At 34.8% G+C, this 18,305-nt stretch overlaps 1 protein-coding gene across 10 annotated transcripts in view; it reads right to left on the bottom strand.

The window, feature by feature from the left end:
- Window positions 1-18,305, bottom strand: part of PCDH15 (protocadherin related 15) — a 1,323,555-nt gene that overhangs the window by 322,970 nt on the left and 982,280 nt on the right. For all 10 annotated transcript variants that reach the window (XM_037741275.1, XM_037741277.1, XM_037741276.1 and 7 more), the window contains one exon: window positions 4,960-5,153. In XM_037741275.1, the coding sequence (XP_037597203.1) occupies window positions 4,960-5,153 (194 nt within the window). The remainder of the gene's footprint in view (window positions 1-4,959; window positions 5,154-18,305) is intronic.

Raw genomic sequence — 18,305 nt, 5'->3', positions numbered from 1 at the left:
TGGTGAAACATTAAGTGGGAAGTAGAGAATACAATCCATATATTTCCATTCTGCCTTCTGGGATAATGTCATGTTCACTGTAGGATAATAATATTTGCTATTTTCTGGAGAGTAATTAATCCTACAAATTGAGTTGCTGAATGAACTGAAAAACCTAGCACAGATGAAGCTATTATTTAAAATTTACTCAAACCTGACTTGGCTCTTATTGTAGATTCTGTAACTATTCAAGGTATGAAAGTATTCAATATATTTTTTCTAAGAAGGAGTCCTTAGCTTTTTTATTAGGTTCAGGCAGACATAGTCGCCCTTCAGTATCATCTAGGATTGGTTCCAGAACCCGTAAGGATTCTAAAATCCACAGATGATCAAGATGAAAATGAGACAGTATTTTCATATGGATATTGTCTCGTATACTGAAAATCATCTCTAGATTACTTCTAATACATTATAAAATATTAATGCTAATAACTGTTATACTGTATTATTTAGAGAATGCCAAGGAAAAAGTTTGCACATGTTCAGTACAGATGTAATGTTTTCCCAAAATATTTTTAATTGTTGCAGTTAGTTGAATCTACTGATGTGGATGCCATGGATATGGAGGGCCAAGTGTATATTTGCGTTTTGGATATATGAACATGGGCCACATCCAACTAAATGTGTCCAAAATTAAATTGATGTCCTCATCCAAGCCATGTGCATCATATTGACATCACCAACATAACATCACCTTAAACAAGAACCTGGGAATTATTTTATCTTATTTTTGACAATTCTATCTCTCTGTTCTTCCTAATGTACCCAGTTCAGGACATCAGCAGCATTTACCCTAGAGTCTTATGCCTCTGCTCCCCTAAAATTTGCCTTCCATTCAGACAATCAGGTTGACTTTACAAAACCATGACATTTTCTCACATGACTTTCTAATTTGAAAGTCTTTCCAAGAATTTCTCCTATTGATTGGTTAAGTCTGAGTTTTTATGAAAGCAAATTAACTTTCTGTGGCATGGCCTTTAACTTTTCAAACCCACTTTGAACCATTTTATGCCCCAGTAACACTGACTAATAATTACCCATAAACAAGCTGTGAGGCTGTGTCAATAAGGTCACATACTATTTTCATCTGGTCATCCTCATCCTCTTATTGTGGGATGACTTCTTGGTACACCTTCGTTAACATAAGGGCTCTATCAACATGATAGAAAGCCCAGAATTTACTTTATTATCAAAATTGCCATACTAAACTAAATTTAATTTATATTCTTCTTTATATATTTTACTGTATTTTGGGGGCTTTCAAATTGTGGTACTATGGTTATCTTTGTATTCTAGAATGTAGAAAATGACAATATGTAATAAATGATTTGTTGGGCTGAAAGGAAATTTTCCTATCACAGACACCTAAAGGAAATAAGGTGATACAGAAATCTGCGAAAAGAGCCATCCAGGCTGAGAAAAGACTAAAACCAAATTCAAAAGCTGGAAGGTAGCTATGATCCTAAGGGACAGAGAGGAAACTGGTACAACGACTGCAATGGACTAAGAAAAGCAGAACTGAATAGAAGATGAAGTGTATAAACTGGTGACATGGAGTATCCTAACTCTAGTGACAGTTGGCAAATGTCACTGGGTCCCTTTGAATTTAATGATTTGCCTTTTACTCAGTGTGCAATGTGAAAGCACTGGAGAGCTCTGGAGAGCTTGAGTTAAGGATTGAGAAGTTTTCTATGTTACCAGGATCACCCAGGCTATTGTGTTGAGAAGAAACTAAAGGAGCACAGGAAGACTTGTAATTGGAAGAGGTTTTCAACATTCTGGACTAGAGATTGCAGTGGCTTGGACTGGAATGTGGCAGGAGTTGTTGCTTTCTGAATATATTTTTAGAGTAGAACATAGAAGAGTTTCTCCAGGTCATGTTTGGAGTAAGGGAGAAAAAGGGGCATTGAGGTTGACTCTAAGGGTATTTGGTCAGAGTGACTGCAAGATAGGAGATGCCTTAAACCTCTTACTGGATATAAAGTCACCAAGAAGTTTGATAGGAGTACTGGTGAAGTGAATGTCAGGAAGGTAGGAAATAAACTTCCAAGTGTGACTTTCCAGCATGTAGATGACAAAAGGCTATGAGGTTAGAAAAAAGAAGACAACAAGGAGGGGTAATGGGTATGATAATTATTTTTTGACATGAGATTCAAAGGAAAACAAGCTATTAAGGAGGAGGAAATCTAGCAAAAAATATCAATGAGAATCTAATATTCCACCTACCGTATCTCTGTGATTAATGATAATCACATACCCTTCAAAGTTTAGTTCTTCTGTCAAGCTTCCTGGACCTGGAGTAGTTTTGAGTTATCCGACAATTTTCTGTATTTATACTGTAGGATTGATCTCTTAAGATTTCCATTTTTTTTGAATATTGGTAAATTGGATTATCCTTTTAAAAGAATAATCCATTTATGTTTTCTAATTCTGCATATATCTAAGCAAAGTTGTCTCTTATGAATCTTACTTTTTTCTGTTTCTATGTGGTTTCCTCATTAGATTTTATTGGGTACAGTTTTACTTTTCATACTTTTCTTGATTAGGTTAGATATTATTTTATCCAATTAATCTTGTCATTATTTTTGTTGTGTCTTTCCAGAGAACCAAATTCAGATTTATTTTATACAGGTATATAATACCTTCATGTCTGATATTACACTTATTAATAATTTTGGGGAATTTCTTGTGTTTTTACTTGTTTTTTTTTTTATTATGACAGTTCTACCTAATCTTGATAACGTTTCTCAAAAAGAAAAGTACAGACTAATTTTATTAAATAAAATATCAGCAAGCATATAATATCAGCTTATTTCAAGAGTAAAACATTATGGTCAAACAGAATCTATACCATGTACGTAAAATAGATCCAGCTATATAATGGATGAAAAATAGGAGCTATAATAATAAGACCAATCATTATATCATCAACTCAAAAAGAAAAGTCATTACTGTCCTCATATATGATAGCTATTTATTTGATCTGACAAATGTATTATTACTATTTTTAAAAGTCAATAAAATAGAAATAGCTGAGTATTTTCCTAACATATTAATAGTTTTTAAAACCATAGACAAATGTAATGGGGAAACACTAAGGCAGTCTCATTCAAGTTACAAACAAGTAAGGTATTTTTATAGGAAGTATACCAGCAAATGAACGTAAAGAAAGAAAATGGAGACTAGGCATGGTGGCTGATGCCAGTAATCCCAGAACTTAGGAGGCCAAAGCAGGAGGATCAATAGAGGTCAAAACTTTGAGACAAGCCTGGGCAACATAGCAAAACTCGGATTCTACAAATTTTTTAAACAATTAGCTAGGATTGGTAGCATGAACCTGCAGTGCCCACTACTAGGAGGTTGAAGTGGATGAACTGCATGAGCTCACAAGTTTGAGGCTTCAGTAAGCTGGGATTGTGGCACTCATCTGGGCAGGGGATATTAGGGAGCTTGTTTACAATTAAAACAAAAGATATAGAAAAAGATCAAGCAAGAAATGTACAGAACTTATATAAAAAGAAAAAAAACTTGCTAAAGAACACAAAAAATTCATAGACAAATGGAAATGCAAAATGTCCTTAGATAGAAAGATTCAACGTCAAATGTATATAATATATTCCTAAGTAATTAATTTATAAATCTACTGTTTCTAATAAAAATACAGTTAAAACAACAATGAAAACATTGAAGTAGCTTAGTTAATGTAAAAGAGAAAACTTAACAGAAGGAGAAGAAAAATTATTTGAGGGAAAATTGCATTGAGTTAAGTTAGTAGCACTGGGGGATAGAGCATATTATGTAACCTTAACCATTAAAATTCTGTGGTAAGAGCACATAAAATATAAATAATAGAATTGAATAGAACATCTAGATACAAATCAAAATATCTAAGAAAATGTATAATAAATGCAACGTCTAAAAATTGTGAGGAAAAGATGAACTATCCAGCATCTTGTGTGGGGACCACAGAGTACTTGACTGGAAAAAAAACCACGGCTATATTAATACCTCCTACTGTATACCAGGATATATCCCAAATACAACAAAGATTTAAATATGCAATATGAATCCACATAAACACGAGTAGAAAATGTAGAATAAGTGTAATCTGGGCTTAACATGACAATATAAGAAACTGATATACTTGCACACATTCAAACTGATGCATATTCAATGTTATCTATTTCTCCACTGTCAGTAAAAGAGACTAAAATTGTAAACTTTATCTATAATAGACTTCCATTGTTTTACATACTTATTAAGGAATATTACATAACTATAAGAAAAGAATTTGAAGGATTTATCTAGAATTTACATGGAGAGAACCCCAGAATACATCATGAATGGGAAAAAACAAAAAAAAAAACAACAAAAAAAAAACTAGCAAAATGAAGGAGTACTTTAATATTTATTCATATTTTCTTGGAATGATACTGAAAATCTGGTAATAATAAATAACAAAATGGATTACTCAGGTAGGAGACCAGAAATATGCAATTCTAATAGTAGGAAATATTTTACTTGCTCTGTGTGTGTGTGTGCACGCACGTCTGTGTGTATATCCATATATAATTTTATGTAACTAATAATCATTTATAAACTCAGAAATAACTTTGAAACCCTAAGACATTACATGCCACTGACATATATATTAATTTCTTTGAAGAAAAGAGCCTTTCTTTCTCTGTCTGTAGCCTTACTTTTCCGTAAGAAATTGGAAATAGGCCTCTGAGATTGTCCTTTTCCCACTATTTAACCAAATCAGAATATGCCTGTAGTTCCTGAGAATCTGCTCTCTATGATTTTCTGATCTAATGTAGATGTTTATAGGATAAAAGAATACTTGCTGCGTTTCTTAAATTTAATTATAGGGTTAAACGGGCCCGATGAAAAGACTGCATTGATTCTAATATAAATTACCTTCTCTCTGCAGGAGGAGCATTATCCGATGCTTGGACAGTGAGTGCGTAAGTTCGTCCGACTATCATTTCCACTCCCGGAGCAATGGTGATAAGCCCTGTTGTTTTGTTGATGATGAAGTCTCCCTGAGCCCCAACAAGGATTTCATATGTGATCTCCCCATTTGACCCTTCATCTGCGTCAACTGCAGTGAGCTGGAATTGAAAATCACAACATAAATCCTCTTGGGACTCAACTTTTCACCACCATGCCATTTTTTCCCCCAACAAAAGGAGCTTGCTTTCAAAGAAATAAACACAAGTTTCCTTAACAAATATACTCTTTTTTTTTTTTTTCAATCGAGGCTATTGTGTCCTGTTATATTACTTAAGCCATCACAAGAATAAGGATGCTTTTTGTTTTTTTATGAGAGTGATAAGAAATAAACTTTTGGATCTTGAAGGCCTATCTTTAACTTAATAAAGAGAAAAAGTGGAAAGCCCTAACAGAAAATCTAATATCCCTATAGGAAATTTAATTTTTTTTTCTGTCTTACCTTGTGTTCTTAACACATAAACTCATATTAAAACAGATTGAACTTGGAAAAAATGAAGTAACTATGTTACTCCCATCCTTTGCCTTTGTTACTCCCACCCTCCCTTTCACTTGCATTTTTCCTTTCATAATGTTCTCTTCCTCATCTCCCAGAGACTCTCTTGTCTTTGTGTCCCTTTTGTTTACAATTGCTCTAGGAAAGATTAACTTACACCCCCTGATTTACAAAGGACAGGTAAGACATAGAATATTAATAATTCATCAGTCAAACAAATGCATCACCCATTGTAGAATATCAAGGGTAACATAGCTTGACAAATGTTTCTTTGAGAAAAAGAAATCTATTCAGGGCCCTTGAAATTAGGCATGTAAACCTCTCTACAGGTAACTTACATATATCTGTAATGATTCTGAAGCAACTAGTATCTAATAAAGACTTTTTTTGGGTTACTGTATGTGAAAAGATAATAATTAACTTCATCAAGCAACACTAAAGCAACAGTGATTCATTAAAGATGACTCCTTGACTTGTGGATGAATATAAAGAGGAAAAAAGAATAAGAAGAGATTCTAGCAGGAAATCTTATAGTAAGCATTTTACATACATCAACAGTATTTTCTGTATTAATTATACAAAATGTGAAGAATGAAAGAAAGGTGGCCTCAATTTATACATGAAGGAGTATAATTAAAAGTTTTCTGTGGAATAAAGAAAACACACATAATTGTAGTAAATTAACCTGTAGAAATTTATATACTTATATTTTCTTATATACTTATATTTTCAATGCATTACTTCTAAATAGAAGTAGTTTTTATAGTTTTCAGACTTCTTTGAAAATGTGGTGAAGACACTGGCATACCTTCCTTGATCAAATGTAACATGTGTATTAACCCTGAAACTTGAATTCAATTTCAGGAACACCATGTTAATTAATTTTCCATTCAAAAGTTCATGCTTAATATCCTCAATAAATGTAAAGAAAGTACTTTAGACACTGCACTGTGCTGAAGGGGTTATATTATGCATATTCTATTTTTTATTATATGTCATGTTTAGAGTGATAATGTTCACAGAAATAGCAAAAAATTGAGAATGAAAAAGGAAATGGCATTAACGCAACTGAGTTCTGACACTGGACATTTGGGGGTGGGCAGATGTGGCTGCTGGAAGGAAAGGCATGTTATGACATGATTCTGGGACTTGTATAAGCCTGACAGACATACTCCTAAAGGCAAAGGAGAAGAAAACTATTTGCAGAAACAGTCAAAATGAATGACACATATTTATAGAGAATTATTGAAGCTAGACAAACTAATTCTCTTTTGCGTATGGATAAAATTAGAAAATAAGAGAATAGGGGTAGCAAAGGAGACATCAATTTTGATTACAGTTAAATCACTTGAAATGTCTCCAGAAATCTTAATTAAAATTTAGCTCAAATTGGATTCAATATTAACATTCTTCCTGGGACTTAAATTGGCTAAAATAATGTAATGATAAATGGCAATGCCTCAAATTAAGAAAAGGTGTTAAGGCGTATGCTTCAGGGATGTCAGTATTATAGCTGGTCTTATTTAACATTTTCATAAATGATGTTGGAAGGGAGGATAAGCTAGATGATAATTACACTGAGGAGGTTACCCACCTGGGAGATGCTAGAAATACCAACAGGTAGTGCAAAGCACGGGAGATAGAAACACCCCTAAATTGCGGAGCCAGTCAACCACAGTTGAGCTGAGGTATTCAAGGGACACAATTAGCTCTGCAGAAATTATTAGCAGGTAGAAAGTTTAACAAGTAGATAAAACAAGGATTCTACGTTTAAGTTACCTAAATAACACTATTTTCCAGTCTTTTAGTACTAAATAATAAAATAATGGGTTATGAGTCAACATAATTTGTTTGCATATATGCTAACAAAGGTATTTTTAAGAAAGCAATGGGAGTCCATGATCAGAAAAGGAGCTGAGACACTGATTCTGAATATCCAAAACATAATAATGTCTTCCATGTAAGATCCTGAAAACTCAAGACTTAAAAAAAAAAAAAAAAACCCTCAACAATATTACACAGTAGATGTCCCCTTCTGAAATCTATTACAGGATGTTGAATGGAGCTGTAGGTGCTAATTTTGGAGCTAAGCTATGGCAGGAATTTCATTCAATTATAGTTAATAACTCTGTGACTAGTAGATGGCATCTACGAGATGAAGATATGTGAAGCTCTTTTCTAATTTAGTGGAGAAATCTGCTGCCTCCCAAATGAAAAGGGCATTTATTTACATGGAGAACCCAATGTTGTATTTACAAGTTTCAGATGAAAAAACAAATATATGACTTCAAAGTGTTTATGGAAACACTGTGATATCTAAAGGTAAGAAATACTGAGCTATTATTCTTTTATTCTTTTCCATGATGTTTTACAGTTCTTTTCAGGAACTTTAGCCCACCTTTCACAATTCCTTCCTCTCAGTATTTCAACATGTTGCATATTCCAAATGTCCCTATCTTTATTAGTCTGCTTTCATGCTGCTAATAAAGACATACCCAAGACTGGGCAATTTACAAAGGAAAGAGGTTTATTAGAATTACTGTTCTACCTGGGGGGGGATCTTCACAACCACGGCAGAAGGTGAAAATCATGTCTCATATGGTGGCAGACAAGAGAAGAGAGCTTGTGCAGGGAATCTCCTGCTTTTAAAACCATCCGATCTTGTAAGACTTATTCACTATCAGGGGAATAGCATGGGAAAGACTTGTCCCATAACTCAGTTACCTCCTACTGTGTACCTCCCACAACAAGTGGGAATTCAACATGAGATTTGGGTGGGAATACCTCCACACCATAACATTCCAGCCCTGGCCCCTTCCAAATCTAATGTTCTTACATTTCAAAACCAACCATGCTTTCTCAACGGTTCCCCAAAGTCTTAATTTCAGCATGAATTCAAAAGTTCACAGTCCAAAGTCCTTCCATCTATCAGCCTGTCAAATCAAAAGCAAGTTAGTTACTTCCTAGATACAATGGAGGTACAGGTATTGGGTAAATAAAGCCTTTCCAAATGGGAGAAATTGGCCAAAACAAAGGGGCTACTCGCCCCATGCAAGTCTCAAATCCAGTGGGGCAGTCAAATTTTTAAAGCTCCTAAATGATCTCCTTTGACTGCATGTCTCACATCCAGATCACACTGATGGAAGAAGTGGGTTTCCACGGTCTTGAGCAGTTCTGCACCTTTGGCTTTGCAGAGTACAGCCTCCCTCCCAACTGCTTTCATGGGCTGGCACTGAGGGTCTGCACATTTTGCAAGTGCACTGTAAAGCTGTTAGTCGATCTACCATTCTGGGATCTGGAGGATGGTGGCACTCTTCTCACAGCTCCACCAGGCAGTGTCCCAGCAGGGACTCTGTGTGAGGGCTCTGATCCCACATTTCCCTTCTGCACTGCCCTAGTAGAGGTTCTTCAGAAGGGCTCTACCCCTCAGCAAACTTTGGCCTGGGAATCCAGGTGTTTCCATACATCCTCTGAAATCTAGGCAGAGGTTCCCAAACGTCAATTCTTGACTTCTGTGCACCTGCAGGCTCAGCACCATGTGGAAGTTGCCAAGGCTTCAAATCTGCACCCTCTGAAGCCACAGCCCAAGATCTATGTTGACGCCTTTCAGCCATGACTGGAATGTCTATGAAACAGGGCACCAAGTCTCTAGGCCTCACACAGAATGAGGACCTTGCCCCTAACCTATGAAACCATTTTTTCTTCCTAGGCCTCTGGGCCTGTGATGGGAGAGGCTACTGTGAAGACCTCTGACAGGGCCTGCAGACATTTTCCCCATCGTCTTGGGAGTTAACATTAGGATCCTTGTTACTTATGCAAATTTTTATAGCTGGCTTTAATTTCTCCTCAGGAAATGGGATTTTCTGTTCTATCATTTTGTCAGGCTGAAAATTTTCCAAACTTTTATGCTCTGCTTCTCTTATACAACTGAATGTCTTTAACAGCACCCATGTCACCTCATGAATGCTTTGCTGCTCAGAAATTTATTCCACCGGATTCCCTAAATCATCTCTCTCAAGTTCAAAGTTCCACAAATTTCTAGGGTAGAAGCAAAATGCCACCAGTCTCTTTGCTGAAACGTAACAAGAGTCACCTTTGCTCCAGTTCCGAACAAGTTCCTCATCTCCCTCTGAGACCACCTCAGGCTGGACTTTACTGTCCATATTGCCATCAGCATTTTGGACAGAGCCATTCAACAAGGCTCTGGGAAGTTCCACATTTTCCCACATCTTCCAGTCTTTGAGCCCTCCAAACTGTTCTAGCCTCTTCCTGCTACCCAGTTCTAAAACTGCTTCAACACTTTCAGGTATCTTTTCAGCAGTGCCCTTCTCTACAGGTACCAATTTACTACACTAGTTCATTTTCACATAGCTCTTGCAGACGTACCTGAGACTAGGCACTTTACAAAAGAAAGAGATTTACTGGAATTACTGTTTTATGTGGCTGGGGAGGTCTCACAATCATGGCACAAAATCAGAGGCATGTCTCACACGGTAGCAGACAAGAGAGGAGAGCTTGTGTAGGGAAACTCTCATTTTAAAAACTATCAGATCTTCTGAGACTTACTATCATGAGAACAGCAAGAGAAAATCTTGTCCTCATGATTCAATTCCTCATACAAGGTCCTTCCCACTATCTGTGGGAATTCAAGATGAGATTTGGGTGGAGACACAGCCAAACCATATCACCGTTGATCCCCTACACTGCCCGAAAATAATCTGAGTTGCTCCTAATGTTTTCTTTTAAATTATGGCTGCAGTTTACTACTCTCTTCAATTGTTCCTTCCTGGTTCTGAGAAAAAAATACAGCTTGATATAACTGGACAAATATAAAGAAGATTGAATTGCATATAAGCTGAATAAAAACATTCAAATTGGAGCCTCAAAAATGACACACAGAATTAAAGTCACAGTTAATATAAACCATATGCAAGACTATTACAAACTGTAATACAATAGTATAAACATGTTATTATATATGAATATATTTTTATTATAAGTGAATTATGCCTGACTTGATAAGGCATGAATGTGTTGATCATTTGATGTTTTCACCTTTTGGGCACCTTGGTTCTTGCTTCCGGTAAAAGTCCCTTATTTTCCTTTGGGGAGCAATTAATTCTTTTCACAGTCCATGCTTGGATGGAGCTGACACTTAGCTATAGTGACAGGTATCTCACGCCTGGAAATTGTTTGGTAGAAAAAATTGGCAGTTTATTCAAGTGGGTATAGTCAAGGTGACTCCTATAACTACTAGAATAGCGTTTTTTGTTTTTTTTTTCTTTCTTTCTTTAGGGCTAAACTGGTAAATTTATACCTGGTGTTTCTGCTAGTTTTCCTGTCTTCACTGGATGTACATGAGATACACAGGAGAAGACATGTCAAGAAATAAGCAGAAAATGTGACTGATGAAATGGTTTCTGGTAATGTCTGAAGCTAGATTTACCACTTTCTGATAGATCAAAAAAACTAAATTTTTAGAAAATGCTAATTTATTTTGAAATTATGTCTTTCACCCATAAGAACCCTAAATTTTTTAGAAAAAGAGTTTAATGGTTAACTACTCTTATTTGCTTTTTGATTATTTTCTAGGATTATAGTGCTTTGAGATCTTGGTATGAGATAACATAAAATCATTAATACAATAATGTAGTATATAATTTTCATTACAATAGGCAAAGGCATTGCTTTGAAAGTGGTAGAGTTGCCCTTGTATAGAAATAATAACAAATTATTCAATAAGTAACACAAATACGGATAAATTAACTAGTAAATATTTCCCTCAAGAGAGGACAGACTCGATTTGAAAGAAATATTTAAATTAGCGTGAGTGGTTTTTTCTTCTTCATAATATCATGGATAGAGGATTCATCCTCACATAGATATTAGCAACCTTAGCATATTTTTTTTTCTTTATTAAGATGAGAACTTTCACCTTTTCACTAAAAGGAAGCACTGTTGTAGCTTCTCTTTGATATATATGAATTGCCAGAATCACTACTCCTGTGCTTTGGGACCACTGTTATGTAAAACAAGGGTACCACCACAGATAATCTAGTAACAGAGAGAGCCTCTAAGTGACTCATGGGCAGAGAGTATAGATGTCCTAGAGATGCTGGACAAAAGGATGATTCAAGTCCTCCAGATGATTCATGTCCCCCACACAGAGTAGGACATGTCATGATTTCATCACAATTGAATTTTATATATCCATATAATGAATTATATGGATATATAAAAATATGATATAAAATATGAATTTTTATACATAATCTTTTATAAAAATTCATATATATTATATTATATATATAATTCATTATAAATCTAAATTTATGAATTAATATAAAATATAAAATTATAACACCTCAAGATTTTATATATATATATATATATATTTGGAGAGACATAAATATATTTGGAGAGAGAGATATATATTTGGAGATATATATAGATATATAGATGTCCAAAAATAGGCTTGTACAGAGCATTCACAGTCACATTAAACTGGAACCAACTCAAATGCCTATCAACTGGCGAACAGATAAGCAGAATGTGCTGTTTTCACATGATGGATACTATTCAGTACTTCAAATAAACAGGAATGTAGTATTGATTCATGCCACAGTATAGATGAACTACATAAACGTTATGCTATTTAAAAGGCCAAGCAAAATAAAAAGATAAGGTGTATATTATGGGATTCCATATTTTAAAATTCCTAGACCAGGAAAGCTTTTAGAAGCACAAACCAAAACAGGGGATGTCTAGAGCTGGAAGTGGGAGCATTGACTTCAAGCAGTCATGAGTAAAGTTTGGGGGTGATGGAAATTTTTGAGGTGACAAAAATATATAGAACTAGATTGTGGTCATTTTTGCACAACTGTTTAAATTTACTAAACCAGGCCAACTGTTCCATGAAACTTACGTTTACTATTTTTTTGTATAAACACAGAAAATGCCCAAACCCCACCCTGTCTTGAAGCTTGAAACTTACATTTGTCTTATCCAAGTTTCTTCCTCAGGAAACTAACTCTCAACCCTCCTAGAAATCAAGGAACTGAAACTCACCAGATACCTGTATCCAGGTAATGAGATGAGTGTCTTCCTCAAGAATGTAACCCTCAAACTTGCTAGAAATCAAGAAACTGAAACTCACCAGATAACTCTAACCAGACAATGAGATGCCAGACCTCTTATCCATCCGCTATGACACCAGTTTACCAACTACTCTTCCTTACTCTTCCCTAATATTTGTTTTTGCACGTGTAGTTACATCTTTTCCACGCTATATAAACCCCTAATTTGAATAATATGGGGAGATGGATTTGAGACTTTATCTCCTGTTCTCAGCTGCAGCACCTGATTAAAGTTTTCTTCTCTGGCAATATTTGTTGTCTCAGTGATTGACATTTTATAAAGTGAGCAGCAAGACCTACACAAAACCCTTGATGTTTTGGTAACATATCATATATAATGACATGTAAATTATAACTTAATAACGTTATAAAAAATAACAAAGAAAATTCAATCCACACATCTGATCTTTTTGATCATCTTTATCCATTTTGTTTTTCTGTTACATTATAGAATGCCATTCAGGCTGCTTGTTCAAATATTGTTTTATCATTTGACTTACTTTCTTTTTCCTGCCTTCTTACACAGTTTACAAAGTTTAGGTCTTGACTATTTGTTTCTTTCTTTCTCTCTTATACTATTGTATATTATTCTGCTTTCAGGGGCTCCACTATCAACTTCATGAAATCCATGCTACCTTTGTAAACCTACTCCTTCCTATGAATGGACAGGCGTGAAAGCTCTGGAAAGCAAAGAAAAGCCAGACCCATACATGAACAGTAGAATTTAATCAGCAAATCCCACCATGAGAGGCTGCTTGTGTTAATAAAAGTAATACATAGAAGACAAGGTGAAACTGTAGAATATGGAATGTTGAGCACACAAAGATTTCAAGATAAGATACCTTCATATTCATGGGTATAACCTTCTTAGTGGCTCCTTTCAGATGTGGTAATGAGTAATGGCCAATGCTGGATAATTGCCCTGATTTGGCACAAATCAATGTACAAGATATACTTGAGAACTTTACTGGGATCATTTGGGGTTGTCTCCTTATGACACACCAGAATATTGGATAGGATTGTATGGCTTGGGCATTTTTTTGTTGGTTTTATTCATCCTGATTTTACTTTTGAAGCCTTGAGATCCATATCTTATGCATGTGTAGATATGTGTAAAAATGACATCACTTAAGGCATTCTTGCTGATTTCCCAGTATGCAAGTCTCTTTCTGTTTTGCCTCACCAGGCGTGGTTAAGAGGGGGACAGAATATAAATAAATGTTTATGGAGTCAGAATTGTAAACAAGAAAGCAAAAAGCGAAATTACATGGTGACCCTATGTCATTGATGATTTATTCCTAGAAATTCCCAAGGGAAATTATAAGGATCATTTTGCACACTCAGGTTGAAATTCACCTAGAAGTATAATATGCCTAATCTACAAGCTTCTGGGAGAAATAATACTTCCATATTCACACAACATACTTTAATCCATACATACTTATATATGTTAGTACAATTAGAGGCAGGATCTTAGTCTGTTTTCACACTGCTATAAAGAACTATATCAGACTGGGTAATTTATGAAGAAAAGAGGTTTAACTGACTCACAGTTCCACAGGCTTAACAGGAAACATGACTGGGAGGCCTCAGGAAAATTACAATCATGAGAGAATGCAAAGGAGAAGGAAGCACCTTCTTCACATGCAGCACGAGAGAGAGAGAGAGAGAGACAGACAGAGACAGAGAGAGAGAGAGGGAGAGGGTGAGGGAGACGGAGAGAGAGAGAGAACGCAAAAGGGGAAGTGCCACACACTTTTAAACCATCAGATCTCATGAGAGGTCACTCACTATCATGAGAACAGCTTCGGAGAAATTTGCCTCCATGATCCAATCACCTCCCACCAGGCTCCTACTCTAATACTAAGGATCACAACTCAATGTGATATTTGAGTGGGGACACAGAGCCAAACCATATCCAGGAAAAATCCTTGAGTCACCTTAATCAACACTGGACATAAAGAACTAGGAGGGATTTGAAGTTCAATAAATGAGTTAGTTAACTGAATCAAGTAGAGATGGCTTTTAGGCAAACATATTAACCTAAATAAGAAAAGTAAAGAACTTTCTTTTTCAGTAACTTGGCATTATTCAGGAATGATTACTGAGTAATCAATGATTACTGAAAAAATAATTATAATAAATTCTGATGTAGTTAAATGGTTGTAGTTGGCTATACCAGAGGATCAAGTTAGGAGGGACACATATCTGGGAACTATGTCCAATCTATACCAAGATGTCATTTGTAAGTACGGGCATTATTAATCTTCTCTCACAGTCATATTTTCATGAACTAGGAAACAAACTTATCTTCTCCATGGTAACTTTGTTGAGGTTTGGACACACTAAGAATGAGTAATGCATTGCTTCATAAAAGAAAAGTGACTGGTGTGCTATAATCATATGCAGAAGCTTTTGCTAGTGAAAGTTTATACCTAGGGGATGGTTTGTGGTTATGCTAAAAGACCAGATGCTGAACTGTCTGAAAAAGAGTATCTAATGACTACCCTGGTAATGTAAAATGTATACGTAGGAAAAATCTGTTTTTCCAGGAAAGTTGAGAAAATAATATGGTGATATTAAAGTGTGCTGTGTTAAATATTTCATCTCTCTGCCTCAGCTCTGTCTGTAATAAGGGATTTTTAAATTCATTAATGTAGTTAGATAAAAATGAAATTTGAGTGCATATTGATCTCTAGGACAGAAATATTATTTGGACAGGCAACATAAAACTTACAAGTTAGGTAATAACTATGTAGAAAGATTTGCCAGGGAAAGAATTGAATTTACTTTTATAAACTTATATACCCAGTTGAATGTCTCTATCAACACTTACAAAAAGGTAGAAGTAGTAGAGTATAAGTAGAAAAAATAGTATTTTAAATGTTAAAGAAATATCAGAAAATTTAGGAAAATCTATGGCCGTTAATTTGCTTTGTAGAGGGAATTCCATTTTCTTACTCTATGAAATATACACTGGTGATAGCCAGTATTTTCATGTCTATTGGTAATGCACTAGGTATTACGTAAGTTAGTTCAACGAAAAAAATGTTTTTAAGTTCCTCAGAAATATGTAGCAAGTGGACATTCTCAGTGCAGATAACTTTGAAGACATAAGCTATTATATCTAAAGGTGGTAAGACTTCTACTATGCTATTACCATAAAAACTATATTGTTTCCTGTCTGGTATCCTTACTAAAGCTAAATGAACTTGGAGCTGTGTGAGGTCTATTGGGTCTCTCCAGGATGGCAGTCAGTCTGAACCCAAGACTGCTGCTCATTAAATTATCACTGGACATTCGCTATTCAGTGTGATTTCTAATGGGAAAATGATATAATGGGTTTGCTTTTATGTTTGTTGATTTCTTCATGTGTCAATAAAATTCAGGAAGTTCTTCAATAACCTACTGGTCAAGCAAATTGGGCATTACTAATGTATTTATTGTCAGATTTATTCTCTCTGGCCTTAATGTGAACTAGTGATGCTTTAAAGCTAAAAAGCATAACAGGCTCCCGGTTTTCCCCCTTCTCTTCGGCATATCCTAGAATAATCCAAGGTGATTAGCACTTCAATAGAGTAGGTGGTTGGCAAATGTATCACTTTGGGTGTATAATTTGGTAAAAAATATTTACACCATTAATAATAACATCATTATTAAATATTTCTAGGAACCAATGATTTTCCTGAAGATGAATCTCTCTGATCTATGCATTTTTCTATCCAATAAAAAGCCAGAATAAAACAACAAGAAGAAGATGGCTTTAAAGCATTTCTTTTCACTGCCTGATTATTTAAAGGACCTGTTCCTTTCCTGCAGCAAATTCACGATCCTTTTTTAAAGGTTCATTGGTTCTAACTACTCAGACTCTGAGACTGGAAACTGGAAACTGAAGTGCTCTAATGCTATCAAATTCTCTCAGGCTCAACTTATACTCTCAAAAAAAATATTTCCGCAGAGTTGGCTTCCATCAATTTCCATCTCATTAGCTTTAACCCATCAATTTAAGGACCTAGTCTTTCATACTTCTTCAAGAAATCTCATATTGTATACAATGCCAAACCTAAAATATTCTGCTAAGCAAGGTAACCCTCTGAAATTAATTTATAAATAAGCTGATTCATTTATTCAGACCTTAATTTGTACCAGATGATGGATTCTGAAAAATGAAGGGTAAAAGAAACAGAATAACTTCTGTGAAACAGAAGGGTCTCTAGGAAAGGAGATAAGAAAGCGAGATATCTTAAATAGAAGCGATATTATAGAAACACAAAAATACATTGCAAAAGTACAGAAAAGCCTGTCATGACAGAGGGGCTGGAAGAATAAACCACCATATATTTGACTTAGTAAAAGAAAAGCAAAGCTTTTAGCATTCAGTTCCTCTTCTCCCAATGGCAGTCAAATTGGTATCTTTAATGCCTCACGAAATTTCCATGCCTTTGGCCATATAATTTCATCCCCAACATCATATCATCTTCATCTGCCTATCAGAGTAATAGACATCTTGACAGGTTTGCAAAGCTCTAACAAATCATCATCCCCACTCACATTTGATGAACTCTCATTAGTGCTCTTAGTCTTTCTCACCAAATTTAACAATTCAATAACTGTGATGTTTTCTGATTATTTTACTGTGAAAAAGAATTATGTCTTGCACAATATAGTAAACTCCTTAAGGATGAAGGCTGTGTCTTATTCATTTTATGTAAGAGCACTTAATTTAGTATAAAGCACATAAAAATCTGTGGATTAAATTATAATCTAGCCAAGAAAGTAATACAATACATATATTAGGACTTGCACAATAGCACTTTTTTTGTTTGTTTGTTTCCTTTGTGAAATGGATGAGCAAGTTTACTAGGGTTTTAAGAAATCCCTACTGCTCTATTTAAATGTTACTTTTTTCCCCTAAGACCCTGTGTATGAAATATCTCAATATCCAACTATTTTTATTTTACTCAGAGGACAATGCTGGAACATTATGACAAAATTTGCTACACGAGAAAGCTGAAAAGAAAGTGAGCCTTTTTTGGGGGGAAAATAACGGGTGAATAAAAGCAAAAACTGATCAAATAAATGTTTTATTTATCTCATTATAGGACATATAAAAAAGAAAATGATGTAAAATATATTGGACATTTTGTTTCTTCTAGGGCACAGTCAAATTTCAAGATAAATATCTAGTAAACCAGCAATATACAGATCCATAATAATGAGAGTGGATATTGTCAAAATTAAAAATGCACAACTTAAATTGTCAAAATAATCACATACAAATAAACAAAAGCTGCATAAAAATGCAAGCACCTAAGCATTATTTACTGAAATTGGGCCATGAAACTGGAAAACTTTCACCAAGACAACCAAAAATCATGATAGATAAATATAAAAGTAAATAATTTGTTTATAAATAAGTTTTCTTTAAAGCTGTACTATTAAATATATAAAGGAAAGGGAATAATGTCTGAAAAATAATATAAAATCTAATATTTTTACAGTTATACAAATTCAAAATGCAGGGATTTGTGATTTCTATAATGCTATCATTAGTATTTTCTCCAAATGAATCAAATGGAAAAGCTCAGTCTAGACTACATAACCCTTAAGGTTTTAAGAGA

Source organism: Cebus imitator, unplaced genomic scaffold (genome assembly GCF_001604975.1).
Source record: "Cebus imitator isolate Cc_AM_T3 unplaced genomic scaffold, Cebus_imitator-1.0 Scaffold97, whole genome shotgun sequence".
Lineage (NCBI taxonomy): Eukaryota > Metazoa > Chordata > Mammalia > Primates > Cebidae > Cebus > Cebus imitator.
Note: the sequence above shows the minus strand (reverse complement) of the source record. Positions and strands in the feature narration are given on the sequence as shown.